The following is a 27,847-nucleotide window of genomic DNA, read 5'->3' as shown; positions in this document are numbered from 1 at the left end:
ACTATATACACCGGTGTGGTGGGTACACAAGAAGCATGTTTGTTCCCTGGGTGGGGATGATAAGGTGTGTGTGTGTGTGTGTGTGTGTGTGTGTGTGTGTGTGTGTGTGTGTGTGTGTGTGTGTGTGTGTGTGTGTGTGTGTGTGTGTGTGTGTGTGTGTGTGTGTGTGTGTGTGTGTGTGTGTGTGTGTGTGTGTGTGTGTGTGTACCCTGGGGGGGGGGGGTGGAGGGTCACTCCAAGGGTAGCAAACCCAGAGCAGAGGGCAGGGTCTCTGCTGCAGCTTAGCTCTGACCGGGGGGGGGGGGGGGGAGAGGAGGGAGGAGGAGGTGAGAAAGAGACCAAAAGACTCAAGACAACACCTTGTCAGACAAACGCCCACAAACACACGCGCAGGTGTGTTATGACCATTATTTAAAGGAACACTGTTTACAACAGGAGCCCTGTTCAAAGTCTACAGATAACATGTTATTTTTTTTAATTGTTTTATCTTCAAATCAGGAATAGCAACACATTGCATGCAACATTCAATGTGTAGTTCCACACAAAATACTCCTGGTAAGAGAGACCAGATAAGCTGCTGGATCAATAGTCCAACGACCAAGCCTTTTGCTTTTGCCATTATGTGCGTGCTTATGGCTGCTTCTCATTTCCTAGTGACTACTGTTAAATGATCAACAGAGGCCATTTAGGCTTCTGAAATGAAAGTAAATTCAGTCCTAACGTTTGCTCCTTATGAATCTGTTTGTCAGTCTTGTTCCGCTGTGTTCTTTTCATATATATATATATATATATATATATATATATATATATTTTTTTTTTTTAAATGCCCCAAACCTAAACAAAAGATGACACGTTTTGAATAGTGCAATCTGCATGTTGTCAACACCAGCCGGGAAGGGCAGAAGTGAGTCCACGGTGGGTTGTGTGTGTGGCCGTGCTGTACTGAGCGAGCTGCCTTCAGAACCTATTGAAGCAGAGAACCATCACAGCCTCCCAGGGAGAATGCGGAAGGGATGGCATTCTGAGCAGCAGCACTCCGATAAACACATCCTGCCCTCACTCAGTTAGTTCTAGCCTCCCCGAGCTGTGTGTTCATATCCCTTCCCCTCCATCATGCCCAGTCAAGGCAGCCAGACAGTGGGACATGTTGGTGGAGATCATCTGCTTTAGAGAGAGAGAGAAGATGAGCAAGAGAGGGGAGAAAAGGCAGCGCCAAAGAGAGCTAGGAAGATCGAGGAAGCACGAGGCAGAGAATACATTGGTTTCCCTCACACGCTGTATGTTCCGCTACATGCCTGAGCGTGTGTGTGTGTGTGTGTGTGTGTGTGTGTGTGTGTGTGTGTGTGTGTGTGTGTGTCGCGGAGTGCTATCATCCGGCAGGCGGGAGCGACTCTGGCGGCCACGCCAGCTGAACGCAGAATGACCCATCTCCCCCGAGGCACAGAATCACTACATCATCATCAAGTGCTCCTGGCGGTGGAACAGATGAGATTTCACTCCTGTCCGCCGCCGCAACCAGGGGCGCTGTGCCTCCCCTGGAAGGCCGGCCCTCGTAAATCTGTGGGAGTCCGCTGCCTACTTTACCCTGAGAAATATCCCGCCCTATTGCTGCTTTATGGCTTTGCTTTGCCTAACGTGCAGCCAGGCTGACTCCAAGCTTGTTGTGTTGTTTTCAGTTTCGGGGTAGGGGGGTGGTTCTAAATGAATTTGGCTTCATTTCAGGTTGATGTGGGGAGGGGGGCTGGGGGTAACACTAGTTCTTTATTATCCGTACATACATCCAAGCGGGCGGTTGATTCATTGCTCTGTTGGAACGATGCGTGGCTATACCTGACCGGCAGCACACCGGGCGCCTGCTTCGTGAGCACCCTGCCCTCCCCTGATACGTGCAAACACGCACAATTAAACAAACACACCCTTTGCTCTGCTGTCACTTTGGACGGCGCTGCGTGTGATCGAGTGGTGATGTGATGACAAACCCGTGTTGACACACTGCCAGCCTCGTCTCCGGCCACGTAGTTGGACTGCCTGTGTTGATGTATTGTGTGTGTGTGTCTGTTCCCCCCTGCAGGAGCTGATATGCGGTGAGGATGAGCGGAGTAGGTGAGAACGCCATGGAGCCACTGGGCTCGGACCGGAAGAGGAAACTGTCGACCTGTGACACACCTGGCCTTGGGTGGGTTTGTGTGTGAGAGAATCTGTTCAGAGGGAGAGAGTGTCTATGTGTGTTTGAGAGAAGCAGGCTTCATCGCTGTCTCCCAAGCATCTAAATGAGCATCTGACCTAGTCTCACACTCGCATACACATGCACCCACACACGCAGACACAGTGGATGCGCCGTGTTGACGTCGTCATGGTAACGCGTCTTACCCCTTCTCCTCCTCCTCCTCCTGCTCCTCCGGCAGGTGTGACAAGCGGCGCAGGGAGCAGGAGAGCAAGTACATCGAGGAGCTGGCCGAGCTCATCTCCGCCAACCTCTCCAACATCGACAGCTTCAACGTGAAGCCGGACAAGTGCGCCATCCTCAAGGAGACCGTGAGGCAGATCAGGCAGATCAAAGAACAAGGTACCCCAACCACCGCCGCCGCTGCTGTTGCCGGCATGACGCCCGCCGCCGGGCTACATGCAACTCACTCACTCACTCACCCACTCACCCACTCACACTGTCGAATCCCAACGCCCAAGATGTGCATCCATCTTCCTCTCTTCCTCGATATTTGATAATCATCTGTCAAAGAGCCACCTTGATCCACCGGCCATCTTCAGCCGGACAGTGTAATCCTGGTGATGAAGCGCTGCCGGTAGGTTCAGGGCCGGGCTGCTGCAGACAGCCGCTCGGGCTGTTTGTGTTGCAGGCTCTGGGTGTGGGTGGGGGGTAGGTGGTGGGGGTAAACGAACACCGGTAATTGAGCCCTATCCCTGGTGGTGGTGGTGGTGGTGATAGTGGCGGCGGCTGACGGCCATCAGTGTGACAGTTTGAATCTGTAACTGCCAAAGCCTGCCCCCTTTCTCCTGGAGCCTAATGACACGGGCTGCTTCACAATCCATTCTAGACATTGTACAGAAGCACACACACATGCATACATAAATCTACACATTTTCGTGTTCTACTTCTGTACTGACAATGGGAGCCACCTTGGTTTTTTTTGCTCCACCTATTTTATATTTTAGCTCTGCTTACATGCAGTGTGTGAGGTTAAGTGGGGAAGGAGGGAGGCAGAGCGCTATCAAATTGGAATCTGCCCAGAGGGTCACAGCTGGCTACTGGTGCTCCCAGCATTGTGCAGCCAGGTTGCCATAGTTACGGGACAGGAATGATGGAGGGCCTCTCTTCTTCTTCTCCTCTTTTTCCTCCCTGCTTGCTGCTTAACACGCCGCCTTTTTTGCTCGTCTTTTGGTTTTACTCAGGTAAAGCTTTACTTAATAGCCTTTATTTATAGTGCTACCCAATGCCCCACCCGTCCTCCGTATCTCACCTACCCTGTGATGCCACAGAAGAAAGAAGCCGTTTTTTTCAAATGGTGTCGAAAGTTAGTGTCAAAGTTACCAGCACCTCACAACGCAGGCTTTGTAGAATGGCCTCTGACAAAAGCTCAGACACATGGCGACTTTTAAAAATAGAAAGGTATGTTAGCAATGCGCTGGGAGCTTGTGCTGCCACCTGGGGGTAGACGGTGGGAATGGCACCTCTCACACACCTATTCAGTCTACAATAGATACTCATCTGTTACCGCTTCAACGAATATGCTGCTCGGTCTCGTTCTCCTCCTCGGTCTCAGGGAAGGCCACGTGTAGCGATGACGACGTGCAAAAGGCCGACGTGTCCTCCACTGGCCAGGGTGTCATCGACAAGGACCACCTGGGACCCCTGCTTCTTCAGGTAACCGCCAACTTATCATCAGCCCGGCTGGCTAGTAGCACTAGCAACTATATAGCTTACCTTGATCTGCCCTCCTGTATTCTTGGTCAGGCCATTCAGGCTAGAGCTCCCAACATAAATTAGGAGGATTTGTATGATATTTATGTAACATGACGTCTACACAGACGTGCTTCATTCAAAAGGACCTTGAAACGTATTTGAAACACTCTTTAATTGATGTCATCTAGGTCGCTCTCGCACCTAATTCCAATCGAGCCCTGGAAAGTTTCCCACGATAGTTTGGTTGGCAATCAGGAGGTGACTGAAGTATTTTCGAATGACTATAAAGCAATTACTTGTGGTCACTCACAAAAGACTGCGTGTATTGTCTGCAACAAGGAAGCGTTACGGTCCAATTAACAAGGCAATCGTTCAACAGTGTGACATCTATTTACACGGTTTGGTGACCACTTGACAAAGTCCAGTGACAAAACTAACCAAACAAAATGAACATTGCATCACAGCATCAACTCAACCCCTCCCCCCCGATTCGGACAGTCTACCGAACTATAGGTGTGTAGGCGGCCTTAGAGACACATGATGGACTCATAGCAAACGCTTTCTGTGGGATCCAGGAAGTTACTTGTCGTGTCACATGACTTTAATGCCAGGAACCAATGCGTGGTTGTCAGTTTCCTGGTGACGTTTATGATGTTTTGCAGAACGCATCATAGGACTTTAAACAATTTTTCTTGTGACTTCCCGGTTGCTCCTCCCACCGCGCCGTTCCCAGGCTCTGGACGGCTTCCTGTTCGTGGTGAACCGAGAGGGCAGCATCGTGTTTGTGTCTGACAACGTCACCCAGTACCTGCAGTACAAACAGGAAGAGCTCATCAACACCAGCGTGTACAATATCCTCCATGAGGATGACCGGGAGGAGTTCCACAAGAACCTCCCCAAGACTGGTGGTGAGATGCACCCCGCGCATGCACTCAATCGTCTCTCATGGTCCCCAAACACAGCCATCACTGAATGGGCCGTATCCAAATCTATTCATGCCCATGAATCGATCCGACCACTCAAATTTCTGTGGGTTTTTAAACCACCCACCCCCTTCTATCCCAGCCCCGAACGGAGCTCCCTGGGGCGGCGAGGCTCCGCGGCAGAAGAGCCACACCTTCAAATGTCGCATGCTGGCCAAGTTCTCCCCGGGCCGGGGGGCCGGCGAGGACGGGCCAGGGGTGCAGCGCTACGAGGCCATGCAGTGCTTCGCCCTCACGCAGCCCCGCGCCATGATGGAGGAGGGAGAAGGTGGGTGACCCAGACGCCACGGCGCTGAATAAGAAACCAGACGTAGTAAATGGACGACACTAAAAGCACAGTAGATAATACGATTTTATCCCAGACGGAAAGTGTGAAACCCACTACTGGGTAGGAGCGTATTCATTGCTAGAATAAAAAAAAATCTGAACTTGGCTTTTGTGTGGCTCACAAGACAACATCAGTGAGGTCAGGAGTAAGGTTCTAAAAGACAGCAAAACATGATTTCTAGGGGGAGCGGGTCCTTTTATGGTCCATTGTCCAGTGTGAGCCATTGTTGTTTTTATCACAATTTAATGCATCGGTGGCGAATGCCTCTGTCCGTCGACTTCTGTTGACGGACAGATCCTCCCTAATCTTGAAATGTGATAAAGATGTGGACTTTGCAGCGCACCCCTCCAACTCTTGTCATGTTCCCTGCAGACCTGCAGTCCTGCATGATCTGCGTGGTGCGCCGCATCTCCGCGGTGGAGAGGACGGAGCGGTTCAGCACCCGCCATGAACCCACTGGTACACGCACGCACCCACACGTATACATTAACACACTGCTGCACACGCTTGCAAATGTACACACTGGTACACACACACGCATGCACGCACACTTAGACACTTGCATACTCCCCCATCTTGCAAGCAAACTCAAAACCATATTCATGGAGATTTGAATACGCAGCTCCGAAGTTGGCCCTGCCTCTCTAATCGAGGCATTGTGCAATGAGAGACATGACCTGTGTTTGACGTTTGTTGTTCCCTAAAACTACAAAATGCTTGTTTAGGTTTTTCAAATTCTCTTACATATGGTGGGGCTGGGGGGGGGGGGGTGATGCATTATCAAAGACACACTTTTCTCCTTTGTGTTATTCATTATTAATTGTACTTTTCAGGCATACCAAACATTTCTTTCGACTCCGAACGCTATCTTGAGCACTATTGGTTTTTGGGAAACTAGGTCGAGCAGACATCGTTTCTCCTCTGCTTTAACATGGCTCTCTGGGTTCACGAGTAGGGCGACATTATTCCGTTATACCATGGCTAGACGTTTCACAATGGTCTCCCGGGGTTCACAGGCAAGCTGATTGAGATCGAGCAGCAGAGCTCCCTCCACACCACCATGAGGCCGGGCTGGGAAGACCTGGTGAGGCGCTGCATGCAGATGTTCCTGTACCGCAGCGAGGGCCAGCCCTGGTCCTACAAGCGCCACTACCACGACGGTATGCTGTGAATGAGTGTCTCCAGGCTAACTCTTGGCTTGTTTACGCACATGTTATCAAAGTGCACTGTCCTTGTCCCACTAAATCAATACAACCTCCACATGGGTTATTGTTGGTGTTCCTTGGCCACTCACACAACTGTCGACCTTCACCATGCATGTCCTGTGCAAAGAAGAATAGATAGCTTTAGCTTACTGTAGTGCAAATCATTTGATTGGCTATCCTGAGTGCATGCCTACTAAAGGCTGGGTGTTGGAGTGCTTAGTTATAACATAGGCCACCATTACTAAATTATTATGAGCACTAGCACTAGCTGTCAAGTTCTGGTCGATTGGTCGGTGGACCCTCACTTGTTCGACCGAATTCTACTTGGTCAACAATCGGCCTGTTTACTTTCATAAGGAAAGAAGTGGTTCCTCATTTCCTGACATATGCAGACCGATGGTTTTTATTTCTGAGTGATAGGCTGTATTGTGTTAGAAATAACATTAATTATGAATAGCAATTATATTGAAGGCTCTGTACTTAATAATCATATGATTGGATAGACCATAAGCCTTGTTAGACAGGAGGTCCAAAACACCACAGTTTACAAACCTTTGAACTCTCCCGTAAGTCAGACTGCGGGTCATAACATGAACATTTATTTGGCTCCAAACTAATTGGTGCTAACGAAGTCGTCAGCCTGGCAGTATTTGGTTAAAAAGGACGACAAGGAAGTATGTGAAATGTAAAACGATGCAGGCATATCATCTAAAATAGTGCAGATTTGTTTTTGTTTTTTTTCATGACCTATAATATGATCTTCCGAGGTGTGTCGTCTATACACAACGCTGCCCAACACGGTGCTCAGTGGCCCATCAGATGTTCCACACCCTGTACTCTGAACCTCTGCTGTAACATAGTCAGACTCTGCCTAGGAGTGCATCCGTGACCCACTGACCTGCTCCAAACAGCACTCGCGGGATTGTAAGGCTAGCATGTGGCCGATTTTAGTTAATGTAGAGATAACGTGGCGATGTTGTTATTCTCATTTTGTCCCCAACCAATGGATTGTGTTTTTTTAATGGTTGAATTTCAGGCGTCCTTTATTTGGTTGCCCACAGCCCTGCTGATCACTCCCCCACTTGGTGTTGTTTCCAGTGCCTTCCTGTGTGTGGCTCACTGTGTCTCCGTCTCCTTTCCTCCAGCGTTCCTCCACGGCCATGCAGAGACGCCCCTGTACCACTTCTCCCTCTCGGACGGGACCCCCGTCACGGCGCAGACCCGCAGCGACCGGTGTCAGAACCCCAACTCCAGCGAGCCGCCCACCTTCCTGTCCACGCACCTGCTGCAAAGGTGCCTCAGAGCGCCAGCCTCTCAGACCCCCGGGCCTTCAGGGGAAAATCGAATCGCATCGCAAGCTGCGGTGGATCGCATCGGCTCTAACGTGTAATTCACTCACTCTCTCCCACCCAGGGAACCCAACGGTTACCGTGGAAACCAGGTTCCGGGCATGCGGCCGCAGGGGATGCCTGTGAACCACCCCAACCAGCAGATGAACATGGCTCCTGGAGGAGGAGCTGCAGCCGCAGGAGGAGTAGTAGGAGTCGGTGGAGGAGGGGGAGGCGGCGGCATGGGGCTGGGCTCCAACCGGGGCTACGTCAGTGCGGAGCAGGGCAGCATGCCCCAGAGAGGAGGAGGGCCTGCGTACTCCGGCCCCAACCGCATGCATCAGATGAACCAGATGAACCAGATGAGCTCCATGACTCAGATGAATCAAATGAACCAGATGAATCCAATGCACCAGATGAACAACATGGGTCAGATGAACTCCATGCATCCCATGAGCTCCCAGATGAACCCGGCCAATCAAATGGGTCAGATGAGCCAGATGGGCCACCACGGCATGCACCCACAGCAGCACCCCCACCACCCCCACCACCAGCAGCAGCAGCAGCAGCAGCAGCAGCAGCAGCAGCAGCAGCAGCAGCAGCAGCAGCAGCAGCAGCTCCATCAGCAGCAGCAGATGGCCCACTTCCACGGAGCAGGCCCAGGGGGTGGAGGTGGCTACGGTATGACCAGCCCCACCCAGGCGGGCCCAGGGATGGTCGGCCCTCAGCACAACGTGATGGGCTCTCCCCGGGTCCGGGGTAGCCCCAAGATGGGCCCCTTCTCCCCTGGAGGTACGGTATTGTATTGGTTTCACGTGTTTTATATCAGTTCGGTAAGCCTGGCGCAAGACCCTTTCACTGCACTCACCGGTCGCTCATCTGCTGGGTTTGTTGTTCCTTCTCAGGCATGACCTCCCCGATGAGCTCCAGCCACCCAGGCTGTGCTGGAGGTGGAGGAGGAGGCACCACCTTCTCCAGCAGCTCCCTGAACGCCCTGCAGGCCATCAGCGAGGGGGTGGGCAACCCCATGCCGTCCCCCCTCTCCTCCCCGGCGCCACACAAGCCTGAAAGCTCCCCCAGCGTTCACTCCACCAACCAGGGCCTGGCGCAGGGAGGGCCCAGTAAAGCGGGGCACCCGGCCCCGTCCGGCTCCAAGAGTCCCGGCGGCGAGCAGCACCCGCACACGCCCGTCTCCGAGGGCCCCCCCGAGAAGCCCGACAGCCAGGCGGGCCGAGAGGCGGGGTCGGAGCCCGGTGGCCGGCGGCTCCCCGACACCAAGGGCCACAAGAAGCTCCTCCAGCTCCTGATCTCGCCCACCGACGAGCTGGTGCCGGGCAACCCCGCGGCAAACTCCGGCCCGGGATCGGCCCCCGACCACAAGGACGGCGTCACCAGCCCCACCACGGGCGTGTCGTCCTCCACGGGCGCAGCGGGGCCCCCGGGCCTCGGGGCGGTGACCTCGTCGGGCGCGGCGGCCCACTTCGGCAACCAGTCGCTGCAGGAGAAGCACAAGATCCTCCACAAGCTGCTGCAGAACGGCAACACCCCCGACGAGGTGGCCCGCATCACCGCCGAGGCCACGGGGAAGAGCAGCCTGGAGGGCGGGGCCGCCGAGGGGCCGGCGCCGGGCGGGGGCCACCGGGGCCCGGAGCCCAAGCAGGAGCAGCACAGCCCCAAGAAGGAGAAGACCCATGCCCTCCTCCACTACCTCCTCAACAAGGACGACTCCAAGGACGGTGGCGCAGGCGGCGGCGGCGGAGACACCAAGCCCAAGGCCGAGGAGCTGGAGGGGAGGGGCCCGCAGGGCGGCGGCGTGTCCAGCTCCAACCCCCAGGCCCCGGACGGCAAGGTGAAGACGGAGCCTCTGGATGAGGTACACACCCTTTGGTCGATTGGACCAATTTCATCATGTCGCCTTCAGGTTGACTCGGGTCGAGTGGCTGTTGGGACATGTTTTGCTGAGCTTCCCCCTGTGTCGTATCTTCCAGTTGGAGACGCTGGAGACCATCCTGGGACCCACCAGGAACGGCTCGGCCTTCTACCAGGAGCCAGACTCCAGGGCCGGCAAAGAGATGGGCAGCAAGCAGGCCAACTTGCCCGACAGTCTCCATGGTAAATATTTGGGTCTGCTTTAATGGAAACTCTCCTCCATGAAAGAACAGGGCTCCTTGCGCCTACACAGGCCAGCCTTCCAAGCAGGAGGTAGCGATGAGTAACCTCCAAGCTTATGTTCCGCAGAGCGGGAGAAGGTCGCCATGGCGATGGCACCGGCCCAGCGGGCGGCCTATCAGAGGGCCCTGTCCGTGGACGCCAAGCCCCTGGGCGTAGAAGGAATGGGCGGAGGGATCGCGGGCCGGAGGAACGTTCCCTGTCCCACGCTGATCAAGCAGGAGATCATGGAGTCTCCCATCCGGGCCGGTCCCATGGCCAACGGCTTCCCGGGGGGCATGGGCGGTTGTCCGCCACGGGGCGGGCTAGCGAGTAAGCAGAAACACGCCCGTTATACTGATATCAAAGTTATTTTGCAAGTAGTTAAGTCTAGTATTAAAGGATAACCCTTTCAGATGGACCATCTCGCTCTCAGAGGGGGTTCTTGACATTACACAAAAACACAAGAGACATCAGAACAGAAAACCGATACAGCTATACAAGCATAGTCCCACCCAACATCGACACCACCCAATGCCACCGCTCCAAACCAAATACGAATGACCACGACTACACCCACAGAGTAAGCCCAGTACAATGATAACTTGCATCTAGAACATGGTACAAAGACTCTTACTGGCTGTGCCATGACACTCCTATTTTCCCTCGACTCTACCTTTCAGCCTTAATCTGACTCTGTGTGTGTGTGTGTGTGTTTCTCAGGAGGCATGGGCAGAGGCATGGCGATGCCCCAGCAGCGGCCCCCCATGGGAGGGCCCGGCGACTGGGGCGGCCCCAGGTCTGCCGGTAGCCCCGTGGGCGGCCCGGGTCATCCGGCCATGGGCCGCCCGGGCATGATGGGAGGAGGGCCTATGATGAGCCGCTCCAACAGCGTGCCTTCCAACAGCCGCTCCATGCTGCAGCAGCAGCTCATGGACATAGGTGGTATGTACAGCAGCCCAGGCCCTGCCTCCTCCAGTCACAAAGAGGTCTTTAGTAGAAGTCAGCGACTTTGCAGCGATTTTACACCAGAGGTGTCCTTTGCATGCCAAGATTCAGTCCGTTATTTATGTTCCGTTCATTGTACTGTGGTGTCATAGGCCGTCAACACAAGGTGAAGGGTGGTCTTTAGTGACACGTCATGGTTGTTGTGTTCGCGCTAGGTTCTAGTGAAGGCAGTATGGGGATGAGTCCCTATGGGGGGCACGGACCCCCTCCGCCCTCACCCTCCTGGTCGGATTCTGGCGTGGGGATGGAAAGAATTCAAGGCAACAGGTAACACTGAAACACCACACTCTGGCGATGAGAAAAGCAGATTGTAGCGCTAATCGGTTCGTTTAGTGTTTGGATTTAATCAAAGAAGAAATACCCACCTCAGTTTACTTTCTTAGAACCAACAAAACCCCCGGCTAATGTATCGATTGTGGCGAGTAAAGGATGCCGATTTTCCCCGGAAATCTGCATCTTTTCACACTGCATACCACCATTCGGTTGTCTCCTCTCGTACAAGCAGCAAAATAGAACATAGAAAATAGAAAAAATATCTCAACACCCATATGTATGAAACACTTCTTTGTATGATGTAAATTAATGTAAAGCTGCATTTATGGTTGCCACTGCATATAGATTCTCCCGTTGCGTCGGTTTGAACACGCAGTTTGCGAACTCCACTCCTACATCTACTCATTCCAGAGTCACTTTTTGTTCGATCCGGGTCGCCAAGTTCCCGCCCTGGCCGACCGTCGACGAGGTTGTAACCGCTCCCGTGTGTCCTCTCCCAAGGGGTCCGTTCAGGAACCCTCTGGACGAGCTGCTGGTGCCCCCCTCCACCACGGAGGGCCAGAGCGACGAGAGGGCCCTGCTGGACCAGCTGGACTCGCTGCTCAACAACACGGACGTCATCGCCCTGGCGGAGATCGACAAGGCCCTCGGCATCCCCGCACTGGTGGGACAGGTGAGGTCGCGGGTTGCACGGCTTGGACGCGCTTCAGGGTGGGGGGGGGGGCGTTTTGTCTGCGCTTGAGTCGGGGCGGTCGTGTACCCGCGCGGCCCTGACTACACGGCATCACCTTTCATGTCGAGAGCGTCATGTCCACGTTGATGCCTTTCTCTCGTAGCGCATGCCCAGACTGCTTCAGCCAGTAGAACAGACAAACGCATAAAAATGCTTTTTCAAGTGTAATCCGCTGAACAAGCGAGAGACTTACCACCTCCGTTCTGTCTTAGTCTCCCGGTCCAGAAGGCCAGCAGCCACAGGGCCACGGCCCAGGTCCGGGGCCGCCCACAGAGTCCTTCCCTCGACCGGACTCCTCCGTGGGCATGGAGCAGAAGGCCATGTACGGGCCGGGCTACCCGGGGCCTCCCTCCATGGCCATGCAGTCTGGCTACAGCGGTAACCCCGGGCCTGGCCAGGCTCCTGGGGGCTTCGGCCCCATGATGAACCCTCAGATGGGCCCCCAGCCAGGGGGGTTCCCCCCCATGGGCGGCATGGCCGGTATGGGCAACCCCCGTGCCAACATGATGAGACCCCCGCGCATGATGAACGCCACCAAGCCCCTAAGGTTACAGCTGCAGCAAAGGCTACAAGGACAACAGGTGCTTATGCGACCCCACAGAGGCTCTGGGTCAGGGCGACACGGTGCTCTTATCCCACAGACCCGATTCATGTTCACCCGTTTGCCTTCAAGTCTTTGACTCGGCTCGTTCATGGAAGAATTTCTGTGTTCCCCTTTTTGTAGTTCCTGAACCAGACCAGACAGGTTATGAAGATGGAGAACTCCCCAGCAGGGAATCCGGCCATGCGCCCCGGCATGCAACCTGGAATGCAGCCCGGCATGCAACCTGGAATGCAGCCCGGCATGCAGCCTGGAATGGGTAACCAGGTACGGCGTCTCCACCCCCCCGATGTTTAAACTGTGGATGAGCTGCTGAGATTTGTTTACTCCAAGTGTAGTCCCACCTATGTTTTGCATCAGCAAAACCCCTCACTGCTGAGGCTATCTTCGTCAAAGCCGCGGATGCATTAAGCCAAATGAGAACAAGTTCAGTCCCCGTCGACGACTCACAGCCGTGTCTCCCCCACCCCGTCCCCCAGCCCGGCTTCCTCAACGCCCAGATGATGGCTCAGCGCAACCGAGAGCTATTGCAGAGGCAGAGGATGATGATGCTCATGCAGCAGCAGCAGCAGCAGCAGCAGCAACAACAGCAGCAACAACAGCAGCAACAGCAGCAGGGCCAGGGTCCAGCAGCTGGCTTCAGCCCCCCTCCAAACGTCACTGCCCCTGGGGGGATGGACAACCCCATGGCGGGTCCCCCGATGAACCAGCCCGGACAGCAGGCCTACAACTACGGAGCCAACTACGGTACGTAGGGCCTGGTACAGTTCGGAGGCCGATCACGGTCTGAGCTACGTGTGAGTGGTGGTAATCGGTGGACAAGGGTCTCTACAGTTGGAGGGTCAGGTAAAGGAGGGGTAGCATGCCTTTGTTCGTGCTAACATACGAACTGGAGGCTCTAATAAGCAAGGCAGTGTGTCGTCCATGGGCACATCACTCTTTGAGTTAGTACCATGGATCGCCCACAAGGGGGCCACCCGTGTTTACTGACACATGCTGTCTACTAGCCTCCCAAAGGGGACTTTGTGTGAATGGGAAGTAGTTGAGGAAATGTCTGTCGATCTACCAAGATTATCCCCCTTTCTATTTTTCATGCAACATATATAAAAATAATAATAAAAATATCAGGCTAATGTTATATGTGCACTTGCAGGAATGAACCAGCAGGGAGACCCTTCGTTCATGGGCCCAGGCGGCAACCCCCAGGCCAACATGGTGCCTGGGCGGATGGCAGGGCCTCCTCAGGCCGCCATGATGCAAGGCATGCAGGGTAATCCCCAGGGAGGTCCCATGTACCAGTCTGGAGACATGAAGGGCTGGCCCCAAGGAGCCATGCAACGCAGCAGGTACATGCATAGACGCAAATCACAAAACACACCCTCTTCAGGCAACTGCCACTATATAGGCGTTTATGTATGCTGGTTATTGTTGTATAGTTTGGTTCTGAACTGGTTCAGTGGTTTTGAACTGGTCTAACCTCAGGACCCTCAGTCATCAAGTCCAGCCAAATACTAATTAAAATATGAATTTACAAAAAATATTGCATCAAACGCCTCCATGAACTGTTAAAAACATGGACGATTTGGGCTTTTTAGCGATTGAAACATTAATTAACATGCAACAAGTTAATTATTGTACCGTACCAGTTGAGAATGACTAGGAAGATGTCTCTTTAATGCTTCAATTTATTTTACATTGCTTCTACTCATATTATGTGAATAGTTTGATTTTCTGTATTTATTTCTTTACATTTTATTGTACTTGATTTGATCAACCATTAATACTACTTGCCCATCTCCAGATATGCCACAATCAGGCCCTTCCCGTTAACCTACCTGCCCCTAAACCATGACCTCTCTCCCTCCCTGCCGGCGCAGCTCCTACCCGCAGCAGCAGCAGCAGCAGCAGCAGCAGCAGCAGCAGCAGCAGCAGCAGCAGCAGCAGTTCCCTCAGCAGGGCGGCCAGGGTCAGTTTCCAGGCATGATGATGAACAGCTCCATGGGCGGGCCGGGGCCGGCCGGCGGTCCCGGAGCAGGGCAGATGGGTCCGATGCAGGGCCAGATGACCATGAACTCCATGGGGATGGGCCGGATGCCCATGGGCCCCGACCAGGTACGCCAGGTACGGAGCCAGACTAGGACCGCTCACGGGGAGGGGGCTGGTGGACGGATGAGGCCTACGGTGAAGGGGTTTGACCTTTTATAGCGCACAGGGTCTGGGTTGGAACCACTCTGCAGGCATCCGTAGGCCAGATGAACCTAACCTTAACCTGCTACTGTCACAGCCCGGCTCAAGGGAATGACAAGGAGGAGTCCACACATAGCTTTAAATTTAACAATCATAGTTTATTCAACCAACTTAACGTAAAGTAAGTTACTGTACGTCCACACCAGAAGCGAATTGAGCGACCAAATTGCCGGAAGTCATTCACTTTCTATGGGCAAGAGCGACCAAAGCGACCAAAGCGACCAAAGCGACCAACGCTACCAGCGGCCAAAGTTGAGCGACCAGAGCGTCAAAAAGAAGTTGAAAACTTTTTAACTTTATGCAAATGACTATTATTCGCTTCAGCGGCCAAACACTGACAGCCAATCGGAATGTAGACGCTTTTCGCTTGCGTGGATCCCAGGGAACATCGGCAGGCACTTTGGTTCCTACCTACCTTTATTCACTCACTGAACAAAATGTCGGCTGAAGTATTAATCGCGGCTGTAACTGGGTACCCGCGACCCAACCCTTTTTCAGTTCAGAGATCGAAACGCCATAGTGGTTTGGATATCAAGTGATGATAAGCGGGAGTATTTATAGGCTACATCTAGAACGTTCGTGTTTAAACGGGAATCATTTTAATTTGCTCTCCATGCCACCAATCTAACCAACCAATCGCGTGTAGCATGCTTTAAACAAAACCAAAAAAGTTTTTGAAATCGTCACATAAACAAACTAATCGACAAGACGAGGGATAAATGACAAGGGATATATCTCTTGTCTTTTATCCCTCTATTCCCCACTATTCACGGAGCCTGAGGTGAATAATTGTTAATTAAATAGTCTAGATAGATAGATAGCCTAGTCAAGTCTTTATTAATACCAAACGACACAAATCGTCGGGAATCCATTTAGGTGGTTCGGCCCACACAGGACAGTAGCCTACAAGACCACACACAACAAGTCTGACTGGACATACACACAATACATCACATTAAAACTAGACACGCGTTGATAGATAGATAGACAGAAAGGCCTAGATAGATAGATATGTTCCATTATTTGCCTTGCGGAGCCAACCAGTCCTGTGCACGTATGCAAATTAGCCATGTGCGTCTATTTGTTTTGAATGCGACGAATGAGTGCAGATCATGATTTGCAGATCCAGATCAGTGAAACATATTTTAACTAGGCCTACTACAGCACGCAGGGTTTTTTGTTCTCGGTTGTAATTAGCCTACATTTTAGGATTTTTTTTATATTGGGGGGAATCACTGTCCTACTTGTTGTCGAAGCACTTTATCAAACAAGCAAAACCGTCTCGGCAATATGGCCAAGGTGTATGGGAGAGTTCATTATTTGATATGGCTGTCTGTAGGGCCTACTAAACGCATACGGCTCCTTTTTAAATGCGTCTGCATAATTGAATTGTACGTCATGAGCGACTTGAGCGACCAAAGCGAACAGAAAAATTCGCAGTGAAACTTTGTGAGCGACCAAAGCGTCTTTGACGCTTTGGTCGCTCCTGGTGTGGACGTACAGTTAAAGTGCTGCGTGTAAATCAGTAATCAGTAATGAGTGCGGTGTGTGGATGAGTGGAGGATGTGATGTATGTGCAAAGCAAAGTTAACCACAAACCATACGTCAAAGGAGAGGGAGAGCAAGTGGCTGACTCCTACAGTTTATCTAGCTGAGGAGCTCAGCCCGCATGGGTCAGGTGTTGGTCATTACACTGACTCAATCAGGAGGTGCCAGAGGGCTGTCACACTGAATGACGTGCGTCTCAAAGAATAATCTAATCACTTTAGATAAAAGATGTAAGTGTCAGCTCAATGGTAAATAGTGCCAATATTCCAGTTCAATCCAATCTCATCATTGAAACCATGGGATTGAAGACACTACCGTGGGTGGGGGGGGGTGGGGGGGGGGTAGCTGCAACTGTTTTTGCTTCTCCACGTACACGCCGAAGAATCATCTGCATTTGATGTTGAACGCTTCAACCCGGTTACCTCTTGTCAAGATGGTCTCATGGTAACCTGCTCTTCTTTTTCCCCGCTTCCAGAAGTATTGCTGAGGACGGCCGCTCGCCGCCATGACTGCCCTCAGGGCCAGGGCCCTGGGGCTCTGGCCCGCTGAGACGGAGCAGCAACAGCAGTGGGGAGGGACAGGCAGCCCAGCAGGCAACAACAGGAAGACCCAGCCCCCCCTCTAGGGACCTCCCTCCGAAACCCTCCTCTGCCACACATCATGAACAAACCACAGTTAAACACCCACACCAGAATGTGCTCATCATGGAGGTATAAGGACAAGCCTGTTGCATGCTGCCTACCTTGCAACATTAAAGACACATACACACACATACCCACATGCACACACACAGAATGGCAGATACAAGCTCCTGTGTCTGTCTTGCACAAGCGGGAAATGTGGTTGAACGCAGTCAGTGTTGTTGGTAGGTATGGGCTGGCGTTTGCTAGTCGAGTGTTTGGCACTGCGACTACGAAGCTAAAAATGCAAGAACGGTACAATGGTCACCAGCTGCAGTTTACCTGTAGGCTGCTCAATAGATTTTTTTTTTTTAAAAGGATAGTTGCAATATTTACGCGCAGCGTCGGGAAAGAAATCAGACCCCCTCCAGCAGCGATGGGTTTGTATACTACTCTCTGCCGCTATCTGGTGGCTGGACGAGAGATAGCAGCGGACGCTACGCCACACAGAAACAGAGCAAGTGTCGTTGCTACAGAGTGAAGCGCAGCGCGGTGGACCCCCTTGTCCCGACAGACGGTACTGCAGTATTAGATGTGGCTAATATCCTCTCTGTGAATATGAATTGTAAATATTTTACAAAATTATACATGCTTTTTTATAGGCCTATTTTATTGCACAGAGTATAAGACTTGGGTCGTATTTTTCTGTCGGATAGGTCAATGTTTTTATTTGCTTTTTGATCGTGTTTTTTTTTTTTGTTTTTTTTTAACCCTCGTAATTGTTCTGGGCTTTCTTTCTCTTGTCAGCCAATTTAAAATGCCTTTAAAAACTTTGAGGAGATCGTAGCCATGATATTATTTTATCTATTTTTTTGCGAGGCACTTTTACTTATGGATGGGTATTTCATATGCAGAAAATCGCAGGTGTTTTACATTGGCAGAAATTGTATTATTCAGTATGGGAAAGAAAACTTGTGTATAATTTTGTTTCTTCAGAACCTTCAGCCTGTGTGTTTGGAGTGTGTGTATCCATACACTCCAACCCCCCCCCCTCCACCTTATTCTCCTCCTCCTCTTCCTCTCTGAGCAACTATTCCTGGCTCGCTATGACATCTACCTTTTTAAACATGCGCAATCCAAAGATATTTTTCCAACCTTTTTTTGTAATGTTTCTTAGGTTGCCTTCTCTTTGCGTTGGTTGAAATACATTGTATATTTGTGGCTGTAGATGGGTACATATCTTGTATTTTTAAGAGGGGGGGGGGGGGGGGAGAATAACAAGGCAGGTGTGTACATATGTGCTAACAGGTGATGGGGGTACATTGATTCTATGGGAAATATAATGGGGGGGGGGGGGGGGGGGAGTGCTGTGCTAAGAGCACATTAAGGTTTTATCATAGGCTAGCAGTGCCTGGTCTACATTCAGAAAAATGCTATAGGCTACTTTTGTGTGCTATAAAAGAGGAATACCAATGGAATGGGAAACACTCAAAGACATATCAATCTAGTCCTTCTATTTTTCAGAAAATAAACGTGTGCGTCCAGATTCTTTTGCTACTTCGGGAAAATGAACACTGTAGCATTTCATGAAGTGTATAAAACGACTGTCTGGAAGCTCATTTGGTTTCATCGATTTTTGCTAATTATAAGGTGAAATAAGCTGTCTTTTTACAGGATGTATATTGCAGATTTCTTTTTCTCTTGATGTTGATATAAATGTAAATACAAATTTTTATTTAAACAATATTGACTCTTGACTTTTTTCATTTGTTTTTGTTTTGAATAAGGCTGTGCAATATGGAAAACACAATCCATTATTTCACAATAAGTAGGTGGATTTTTGCAACGATTAAATATAAAGTATCAATCATCCTCAGCCATGTTGAACCTTGTTTTTATGATTTGAATTACCTTTTTGTGAACACAATTTTGGATTACTTCAATATCTTTATTTCATAACTAGACGATAAATCACTTTAATTAAGAGGATCCATTATGATAAAGAATTATTGCCCTACAATATAGCTGGTTTCGATCAATTCATTTAGGGAGTGGTTGTTAACTTGGTGAGTTGGTCTGGTTTCAGACCACAAACTTAGGGAGTTGGTCTGTTTTACTTGATGAGTTGGTAGTCGTGGCAAAAGTACACACATTATTTACTCTAGAAGTAGCCTACATATAGTTAATTAAAAAAAGGTAAAAGATAAAGTGAAGTTGAGACAAAGGTAGCCCTCCGACAAACAGGCGGTTTCGCAAAGCTTAATCAACCTCACGTCATAATATAATTCGGAGACCAACCATTCTAACTTCAAATAAAAACAATATACTGAATATATTTATAATATTTAAAGTAGAACTTCGCTCCAATTTTTGCAACAGAACCATTATGAAACATTTCATTTCAAGGGAAATAACACTTCTAGTACTCTACAGTAGGTACCAAATACCTTTTAGGTTGGCACAATGAATTAACCAAGAATCGGTCAGCTTCATTCATGTCCATCAAATAAGGCCATGGAAGGGGAACGTCTCCCCCACTGGCGCCATTTCTCGTGATGTGCACCGATGGATACACAGATGGATCGTCTGTATACGTGTTCTGGCCCCATCTGTTTAGGTGGAAATCCGACTTGATGTTGAAAAGGCGCGCAATGACGCAAAGTACAAAAGATGAATAGATAATTCCCCTCAAATCCATTAAGTAGGCTAGGCTAGGCTAGGCTATAGCATTATAGTACGAAAATGTAAGTAGTACAGATATTTGTTTTCAAACCACTAACTTGGTGAGGTGGTCCGTTTTCAAACCACTAACCTTATTAGTTGGTCGGATTTTAAACCACTAACTTGGTGAGTGTCTGTTTTCCAACCACTAACTTGATTAGTTAGTCTGCTTTTATACCACTAACATGTTGAGTTGGTTTGTTTTTATACTACTTCTTTGGTGAACTGATATCTTCCTTCCTCCCTCCAAGTCATAGGCAGGGGCGTAGCTTGGGCCGGGGCTTCCGGTGCGGGGCCCTGGGGGCCCGGCCGCGTGGGCCCCGTCTAGCGCCCGTCGGGCCCCCGCGCGGCCGCCCGACGGTCGCCGTGCTGGCGCGGTGTGAAAGCAGCATAAGTTGTCTGGAGTGAATGTAGAGAGGAACTGACCGCATTATATAGGCCCTAGACTCTCTTCTCTAATAACATCACAGTCAGGGTGGCTTATATATTTTATCTTCCTCTGCCTTAATGTATGTAATTTGGTTACAGTAGTGATATTTTGGCCAGGAATAAGGAAAAAGTATATACAATCGCACTAAGGCTATTTAATTTATTTTCTTTTAGTTTCAACATTTACAAAAGAATAGGGCCTGCTGGGAAATCTGTTCGACCAATCACTGTGTTCTATTTCATCCTTACTGACCGCCAGAGGCGGTGCTTTAAGCACTGGATTTATCCGTCTCGCGCATGCGCAGTTCGAGTACCTAATATCAACAAAGTCACCTGTGACCCCTGATGAGCTCCGGACAGCCTATATCTTCCGGTGACATCAGAGGATCTGTTCCTTTTCATCTTCTCGCTTCGCAGGTATCGTATCACCTTGCTAGCTAAAAGCTAAATTGGATATTATTATCATTGATCGTTCGTTGCTGGTGGCCTTGCGACACTTGTCGGAGCCGTGAGCTGCTCACCCTCCAAAGGCCGCAACGGACCCGCCGAGAGGTTCGGATTGCGTGGAACGCATCTCCCTCGGCTGGATAAATTTACTTTGTTATAATTTCGTGTTTCGGTGAAGGCAGTGTACCCGCTCCCTCTCCCGGCGTTTGTACTGCGCTTATCATTTAATTTCTCCCAGCGTTTGTATTGCGCTTATCACTTAATTTTCAAGTTGTGTATCGTTGCTATTGGTGACGGCAGTGTGTGCGCTCCCACTCCCGGCTTAGGTACGTTTTACCTCGGTGCCAACTCTGTTGTGCCCGCTTTGTGTTAACTGGTGAAGGCAGTGTTTTCGCTCCCGCTCCCAGCATTTATAGTTATATTTAGCCTTGTAGTTAGTAGCAGTGCTCCCGCTGAGGCTAACTGTCTGGGCTGTTATCCCGCCAATATTTGTCGGTGAAGGCTGTGCTTTCGCTCCCTCTCCCGGCATTTATACTGCACTTATTATTATCTACGTTTCGTTCTGACCGCTACCCTCAACTGGTGAAGGCAGTGCTCTCGCTCCCGCTCCCAGCAGAGGTGTGACTGTAGTTGGTAGCAGCGTTCCCGCTGAGGCTAACTTGTCTGGGTTTTTTTCTGTTCATATATCCATTGGTGAAGGTTGTGTTTTCGCCCCCTCTCCCAGTGTCTATTGTTTTTCTTGCTTTATACAGTGTTATTTTTTCTGGTTGGCGACCACTCATGCTCGGCCTGTATGGCTCCTCTGCAGATTGAGGATGGCCATGATTTGTGTCCCTCATGCCTTGGCCTCGGGCATCTGAAGGAGGGTCTTTCAGATGATCCCTGCATGAACTGCACTTTTATGCCTCGGGCAGTTAGAGTTGCTGGATTAGCTGAGGTGGAACAACGGTTGGGCCTCGTTTCGTCCCCCGAACTGTTGCCCACAGCCCAGCGACGTAATCCAGCCCAGGATGGTCGCTCCAAACGTCGGGCTGCGGTGACCACAGGCCCCACTTCTAGGAAGAAGGTTAGGGAGTCCGGGCTTGCCTCCAAGGTAGGCCAATTGACGGCAGAGCTCGAAAGCATGAAGTGCCTCTTCCTAGCCTTTCAGGCTGGGACTGGTGCAGGGGGGCCAGGTGCTCTTGCTCCTCCGGCAGCCACCTTGGAGCCGGAGGAAGATGTGCTTTCTCTGGCAGCGTCGGCTGCCGAGTTTGCTGAATACGAGCCGGATGGGGTCCTACAGGACGCAGCCTCCCGTGCCTCCGCAGCGTGCTCCCGTCCTTCGACCCACAGCTCTACTAGTGCTTCTGAGGACAACTCAATGGGAGCCATCATTCGTATGGCCCTGGCCAGTCTGCAGCTAGACGTGCCACAAGCGCAGCCGGCTCCGGCCAGTGCTTTCTTCAGGCGTGGCCCAGCCCCCGCCAGCTTTACCGTGCCTCCATCGGAGGAGTATCTGAGGGAATTGCATGCATGCTGGAGGGATCCTAGAGCCCACTCTCATGCAACATCCGACGGTCGGTCACTGGCAGCCATGCAGGATGCACCCAAGTTTGGCTTGGACCGCATGCCAGCAGTTGAGCCAACCATAGCCGCTCTAATTGTCTCACCTGATGAGGCTCTAAGACCGGATGCGAGGTGTCCTCGTCCCCAGTGTCGGGTTACGGATGACTTGCTCTCCAAAGCCTATGACGCAGCGGCACGCATGGGACGCATAGGCAATTCTATGTCCCACCTGATGCTCGCTCTGTCAGCATCCCTGCAGGAGGTTGCAGTGGGTGCTCCGGCCCACGATTTCAGTGACGCTTCTTTGCAGGCGTTCGCACTGATGTCCAGAGAGTTGGGGCGGGTGATGTCCACTCTCGTCCGCAGTGTTCCAGTTGAACCTGGGGAGCTGTTTGGCTCTGCAGCTCTAGAGGCGCTTGAGCGAACAGTCCAGGCCAGGAAGACTCGCGAGCATCTATCTGTGCTTCAAAGGAGTGTGCCTCCTCCTAGCAGGCCTAGAGGTTCTTCAGCTGCCCCACAGCGCAGCTATCACCCACAGGCTCACCCCAGTGGCTACCTTAGGTCTCAGCGCCCACGTCCACAGCCTGCTCAGCAGCAGGCACAGGCCTTTCGGGCCCCTGAGCGGCTGCCCTCGGGGCAGCCTCAGGTCCCATATGCTGCCCGTCGTTCCCCCAGGACCTTTAGAGGTCGGGGGACCCGGCGCTGAGGGTCAGGGGCCGGTCGTCGGATGTTTTTCCCAGCAGCAACTCAGCTATTGGGCTGCTTCCACCAGGGACCCGTGGGTGCTTTCCACCTTGACCCATGGGTACAAACTTCAGTTCCGACGCCGGCCCCCAGCCTATGGCCGGGTCAAGATGACCATCATACACGACCCGGCCAAAGCCCAAGCCCTCACCCAGGAGCTTTCCGCCCTCCTGGACAAGGGTGCCATCGAGCCAGTAGATCCCCTGTTGCAACCCGGGGGGTTCTACTCGACTTATTTTCTGGTAGCAAAGAAAGACGGCGGACTCCGTCCTATCCTCGACTTGAGGGGCCTAAACAGGTTCCTGAAGATCCTGAGGTTCCACATGCTAAGCACCGCAGAGGTTCTGCGTACTGTTGCCAGGGGGGAGTGGTTTACATTAGTAGACCTGAAGGATGCCTACTTTCACGTTCCCATAGCACCGCACCACAGACAGTTTCTGCGGTTTGCTTTCCAGGGGCGTCGTTTTCAGTTCAGGGTGCTCCCGTTTGGCCTCTCCCTTTTCCCACGGGTGTTCACCAGGTGTGTGGCAGCAGCCCTCTCACCCCTACAGTCACGGGGCATGAAGATCCTGCCATATCTGGACGACTGGCTCATCTGTGCACCATCCCAGTCTCAGGTGGCCCTGGACACGACACTTCTTCTCTCCCATGTGGCCCGTCTGGGTCTCCGGGTGAATCTCACGAAGAGTTGCCTGGTGCCATCGCAGAGCATAGTTTTTCTCGGTGTGTCTCTCGACGCAGTCGCCATGAAGGCCTGTCCGTCGCCACAGCGGGTGGACGGCATCCTCCGCCTCCTTCTCCTGTTTCGGGAAGGCAGGCTGTTGCGCTATGTGGAGTTTTTGCGCCTCCTAGGGAAACTGACGGCTGCCGCTACAGTGGTTCCTCTAGGACTGCTGTCGCTACGCCCCCTCCAGAGGTGGCTGCACAGCTTTCATCTGGATGTCAGGTGGCATCGGCACAGGGGACTCAAGGTGTCACGCTGCTGCCTACTTGCTCTGGCTCCGTGGAGGGACAGATCGTTTCTTCTCCAGGGCATGCCCATGGGTTCCATTGCATCCCGTCGGGAAACCGTCACAACAGATGCCTCCCTCTCGGGGTGGGGTGCTGTGTGGCAGAACCGGACAGCTCAGGGGCTGTGGCCTGTTCAGGTCCGCTCAGAGCATATCAATGTTCTGGAGCAGCGGGCTGTGCACAGGGCACTGCAGTCATTTCTTCCCTTCCTGGGCGGCCGGCATGTGCTCGTGCGGTCGGACAATGTCTCGGCCGTCTCTCACATAAACCACCAGGGAGGCACCAGGTCTGCACGGCTGTTGCAGGCATCCCGGGACCTCCTGTTGTGGGCAGCACCACGCCTGGCCAGCCTGAGAGCAATGTATTTGCCTGGGGTACAGAATCAGGCTGCAGACTCACTCTCCCGTTGCAAGCCGCCGCCGGGGGAGTGGCGGCTTCATCCGGAGGTCATCCTCAACATCTGGGACGTCTTCGGCAGGGCAGAGGTGGATCTCTTTGCCACAAAGGAGTCGACCCATTGCCCCCTGTGGTTCTCCTGGACAGAGGAGAGCAGCCCTCTGGGTCAGGATGCTCTCGCCCACGATTGGCCAGAGGGTCCCCTCTATGCCTTTCCACCAATCCCTCTGATTTTTCCGAGGCTACAGAGGGTCCTCCAGCAGGGTCACAGACTGCTGTTGGTAGCCCCCTTCTGGCCAGGGAGAACATGGTTTCCACTGCTGCGCAGGCTCTGCAGCAGTTCACCACAGCGCCTTCCCGACAGGAAGGATCTCCTGTCACAGTTACAGGGCAAGATCTGGCATCCCGACCCTCGTTGCCTACAGCTATGGGTCTGGCCGCTGCAGGGCCCAACCCGCTGCTGACGGAGTGCTCAGACGATGTCTGCAATACCATACTGAATGCCAGGGCGCCTTCTACCCGGGCGCAGTATGAGAATAGGTGGCAGCTATTTACGGCATGGTGTTCAGACAGGGCTGAGGACCCTGTGCATTGTTCAGTTCCAATGATTTTGGAGTTCCTCCAGTCACTCCTGGATGGCGGCCGGGCCCCAGCTACTCTGAGGGTATACGTGGCAGCCATCTCCTCCAGACATGCTCGAGTAGACAATGACACAGTGGGGGGCCACAGATTGGTGGCCCTTTTTTTTTTTTTTTTTTTTGAAGGGGGCGTTGCGGTTACGACCCCCACGAGCACAGCGTGCCCCAGTATGGGATCTGCACCTGGTGCTCGATGCTTTATGCTTGCCTCCTTTTGAACCCCTGGCTCAGGTGGAGCTGAAGTGGGTCTCCACTAAAACTGCCTTTCTCCTCGCCATCGCGTCGGGGAGCTTCATGCTCTGTCCGTGAGTGACTCATGTCTGAGGTGGAACTCGGATGGCTCAGGGGTTACCCTGTGGCCAAATCCAGCTTTCCTGCCGAAGGTTCTGTCATCGTCGAACCTCAACCGACCTGTCCGCCTGGCACAATTTGTTGCCTCGGAAGGGGAGGACAGGTTCAAACTGCTGTGTCCTGTGCGAGCTCTGAGAGCGTACGTAGCTGCGACCGCAGGCATCAGACGCTCGGACCAGCTCTTCCTCTGCTATGGTGGTCCTAGGAGGGGCTGTGCTCTCTCCAAGCAGCGATTGTCTCATTGGGTTGTGGACGTCATCACCCATGCCTATAAAGGAGGTGGTCACCCCCTGCCATCCGGGGTCAGGTGCCACTCTACCAGGGCTGTCTCAACGTCATGGGCTGCCCTGCGGGGCGTGCCCCTGGAAGACATCTGTGATGCAGCATCATGGACATCACCATGTACCTTTTCCAGGTTCTACCGGGTGAACGTTGCCACTCCCCATCCGTTGGCCGTGGTCCTGTTGCCCGACTCTGCTGTTCCCTCTCAATGAGGTAGGTGTTGGAGTTCCTCGTGACCTTGTTGGTATGAGCCATCCAGTGCTTAAAGCACCGCCTCTGGTGGTCAGTAAGGATGAAATAGAACGATAGTTACGTATGTAACTACGGTTCTATGAATCCTGGATGACCGCCAGAGCGCTCTGTCACTCAGAATCCTTGTGTACTCGCGAGAAGATTCTGCAGGAACAGATCCTCTGATGTCACCGGAAGATATAGGCTGTCCGGAGCTCATCAGGGGTCACAGGTGACTTTGTTGATATTAGGTACTCGAACTGCGCATGCGCGAGACGGATAAATCCAGTGCTTAAAGCACCGCCTCTGGCGGTCATCCAGGATTCATAGAACCGTAGTTACATACGTAACTATCGATGTGTGAGTGTACATACGGGCTGTTTCCCAATGTCAAGGAAGCATGCTCAACGGCCGCCCTTTTAAGGACGCTACGTCATAGAACGCCGACAAGCACTGTTCCAATGTTGAGGACACTCGAAAGCCGCGCCATTTTTGCGTCCTTTGTTTTTGAGAATTCCGAGATTTTTCAAGGATGCATCGCTGCATCCTAGACGAGCCAAAACTACCCACAATCCTCTGCGTTCACTGGGCGGGTTCTTGAAAATGGCAGAGCAGTACACGTTCAAACGAAGTGAAGTTATATTAGTTTTCAGAAATATTTTGTGCCGTATTGCTTTTTATAGATTCATCATGTTAATGCAAATAATCAAGCCTAAAGACCTGTGCCACTTTTCAAACGTTTTTGCAACTTAATGATACGTTGCTATATTTTGCATGGACGTAGCTGGTGTTAAACACCACTGTCACCAATGTAAATTTACTCGCTCACAAGATTACATTATTTATGTATACCTATTTATGTTTGTGTTGAATCGGTTTTTTTTAGGGTCAGCCCAGCAAACGGAGGCTTTTGTGCGCCTTAGGGTGGCGCACAAACATTTGTTTACCGGTGGAAGGGATAGTGCCACTATCCAATGTTGTACAATTAATGCACAACCGATCATTTGCAATGTTTGTAATTTTTAATGAACGTATATAATTGTATTTTATATGATATACTTATGTGTTCAAAGCACTGGTAGATTGTAGGCATATATAAATGAATGAATCAGATCAGTTAAATAATATACCCAAATATATACACGTTTATCATCTCTTTCTTTGTCTTTTTCCCCCTGCATAATAGTAATCAACCGTACTGTAAATGTGATGCATGAATTAAGTTCTCAGACAATTTCACTTAGTTTTATAAAAATTGAATGGATTTTCCTTTTAATAAAGACAATTCGATCAACCACAACAAAGCTTTTGTGACTTCCCCAAATAGGCTCCATGCGAAGGAGACATGACCGCATTCATAACAGACAAAAGTCAAATAAATATCGATCAGCTTGATTGCTGCCATGTTTTATTCATAAGCGCACATGTGTTTACAAGCGGACACGCAGTATTAAAAAGCGGAAGCGGAAGCGCTTCCACACTACCAAGTCGTTCCCAAAGTCCGACGTTACAAACGCTAGGAAGCACTCGAGCTAGCACTCTAGTCTCACCTCCATAGGACGCGACTAGCAAGGACGCGTCCTAGCAAGGCTGCAGCCTTCACTTTGGGAAACAGCCTCTGTCTTCGTTTAGAAACATCAACAATTTATTTGGAATCTAACATAGAAAATGTAACATTCAAAATGAATTGGGTTGGGGGGGGGGTCGGGGGGGTGGGGGTGGGGGGTCGGGTGTTGGGGGTTGGGGGGGGGGCCCAGCACGATCTTGCCCCGAGGCCTAGCACAACTAAGCTACGCCACTGGTCATAGGGTATGTTGTTTAGTTGATAGGTAGGGCCTAGATTATAGATGTCTGCCATTGACTAAATATATAAAAGAGATCAATGCCATAATATTTGCCATACTTCTCTTTATTTAGCTTGGGCTACCCGTCGTCACTCATAGATACTAGGCCCACCTTATTAACACTGTTGAAGACACGTATGTAGTCTTTGTGATCAGAGGGTGGCGCTGTTGTCTACTTGTGAATAATTTCCCACACATGTCATACTGAATGCCAAGTTTGCAACTCCAAATATAGTCGCAGGGGGGCGCTACGACCAAGAATGTCAA

The 27,847-nt window shown here is 51.6% G+C and overlaps 1 protein-coding gene across 4 annotated transcripts in view; it reads left to right on the top strand.

The window, feature by feature from the left end:
* The window catches only part of ncoa3 (nuclear receptor coactivator 3), a 30,339-nt gene extending 11,654 nt beyond the window's left edge, over positions 1–18,685 (top strand). The window contains exons 2-23 of one of the 4 annotated variants that reach the window (XM_060069422.1): positions 1,381–1,560; positions 2,072–2,176; positions 2,406–2,566; positions 3,780–3,880; positions 4,653–4,827; positions 4,985–5,170; positions 5,603–5,689; positions 6,247–6,390; positions 7,581–7,728; positions 7,849–8,555; positions 8,669–9,636; positions 9,752–9,875; positions 10,002–10,244; positions 10,635–10,856; positions 11,075–11,186; positions 11,694–11,865; positions 12,138–12,506; positions 12,650–12,793; positions 13,006–13,273; positions 13,680–13,872; positions 14,404–14,647; positions 16,797–18,685. In XM_060069422.1, coding sequence (XP_059925405.1) covers positions 2,091–2,176; positions 2,406–2,566; positions 3,780–3,880; positions 4,653–4,827; positions 4,985–5,170; positions 5,603–5,689; positions 6,247–6,390; positions 7,581–7,728; positions 7,849–8,555; positions 8,669–9,636; positions 9,752–9,875; positions 10,002–10,244; positions 10,635–10,856; positions 11,075–11,186; positions 11,694–11,865; positions 12,138–12,506; positions 12,650–12,793; positions 13,006–13,273; positions 13,680–13,872; positions 14,404–14,647; positions 16,797–16,808 — 4,866 coding nt within the window. In that variant the 5' untranslated portion in view covers positions 1,381–1,560; positions 2,072–2,090 and the 3' untranslated portion in view covers positions 16,809–18,685. The remainder of the gene's footprint in view (positions 1–1,380; positions 1,561–2,071; positions 2,177–2,405; positions 2,567–3,779; positions 3,881–4,652; positions 4,828–4,984; positions 5,171–5,602; positions 5,690–6,246; positions 6,391–7,580; positions 7,729–7,848; positions 8,556–8,668; positions 9,637–9,751; positions 9,876–10,001; positions 10,245–10,634; positions 10,857–11,074; positions 11,187–11,693; positions 11,866–12,137; positions 12,507–12,649; positions 12,794–13,005; positions 13,274–13,679; positions 13,873–14,403; positions 14,648–16,796) is intronic. The other 3 variants (XM_060069425.1, XM_060069423.1, XM_060069421.1) reach the window with 3 other exon arrangements.
* The last annotated feature ends 9,162 nt before the right edge of the window (positions 18,686–27,847 follow it).

This window comes from Gadus macrocephalus, chromosome 13 (assembly GCF_031168955.1).
Source record: "Gadus macrocephalus chromosome 13, ASM3116895v1".
NCBI classification, from domain to species: Eukaryota; Metazoa; Chordata; class Actinopteri; order Gadiformes; family Gadidae; genus Gadus; species Gadus macrocephalus.
The sequence above is the reverse complement of the archived record's forward strand: the minus strand, read 5'-3'. Positions and strand labels throughout refer to the sequence as shown.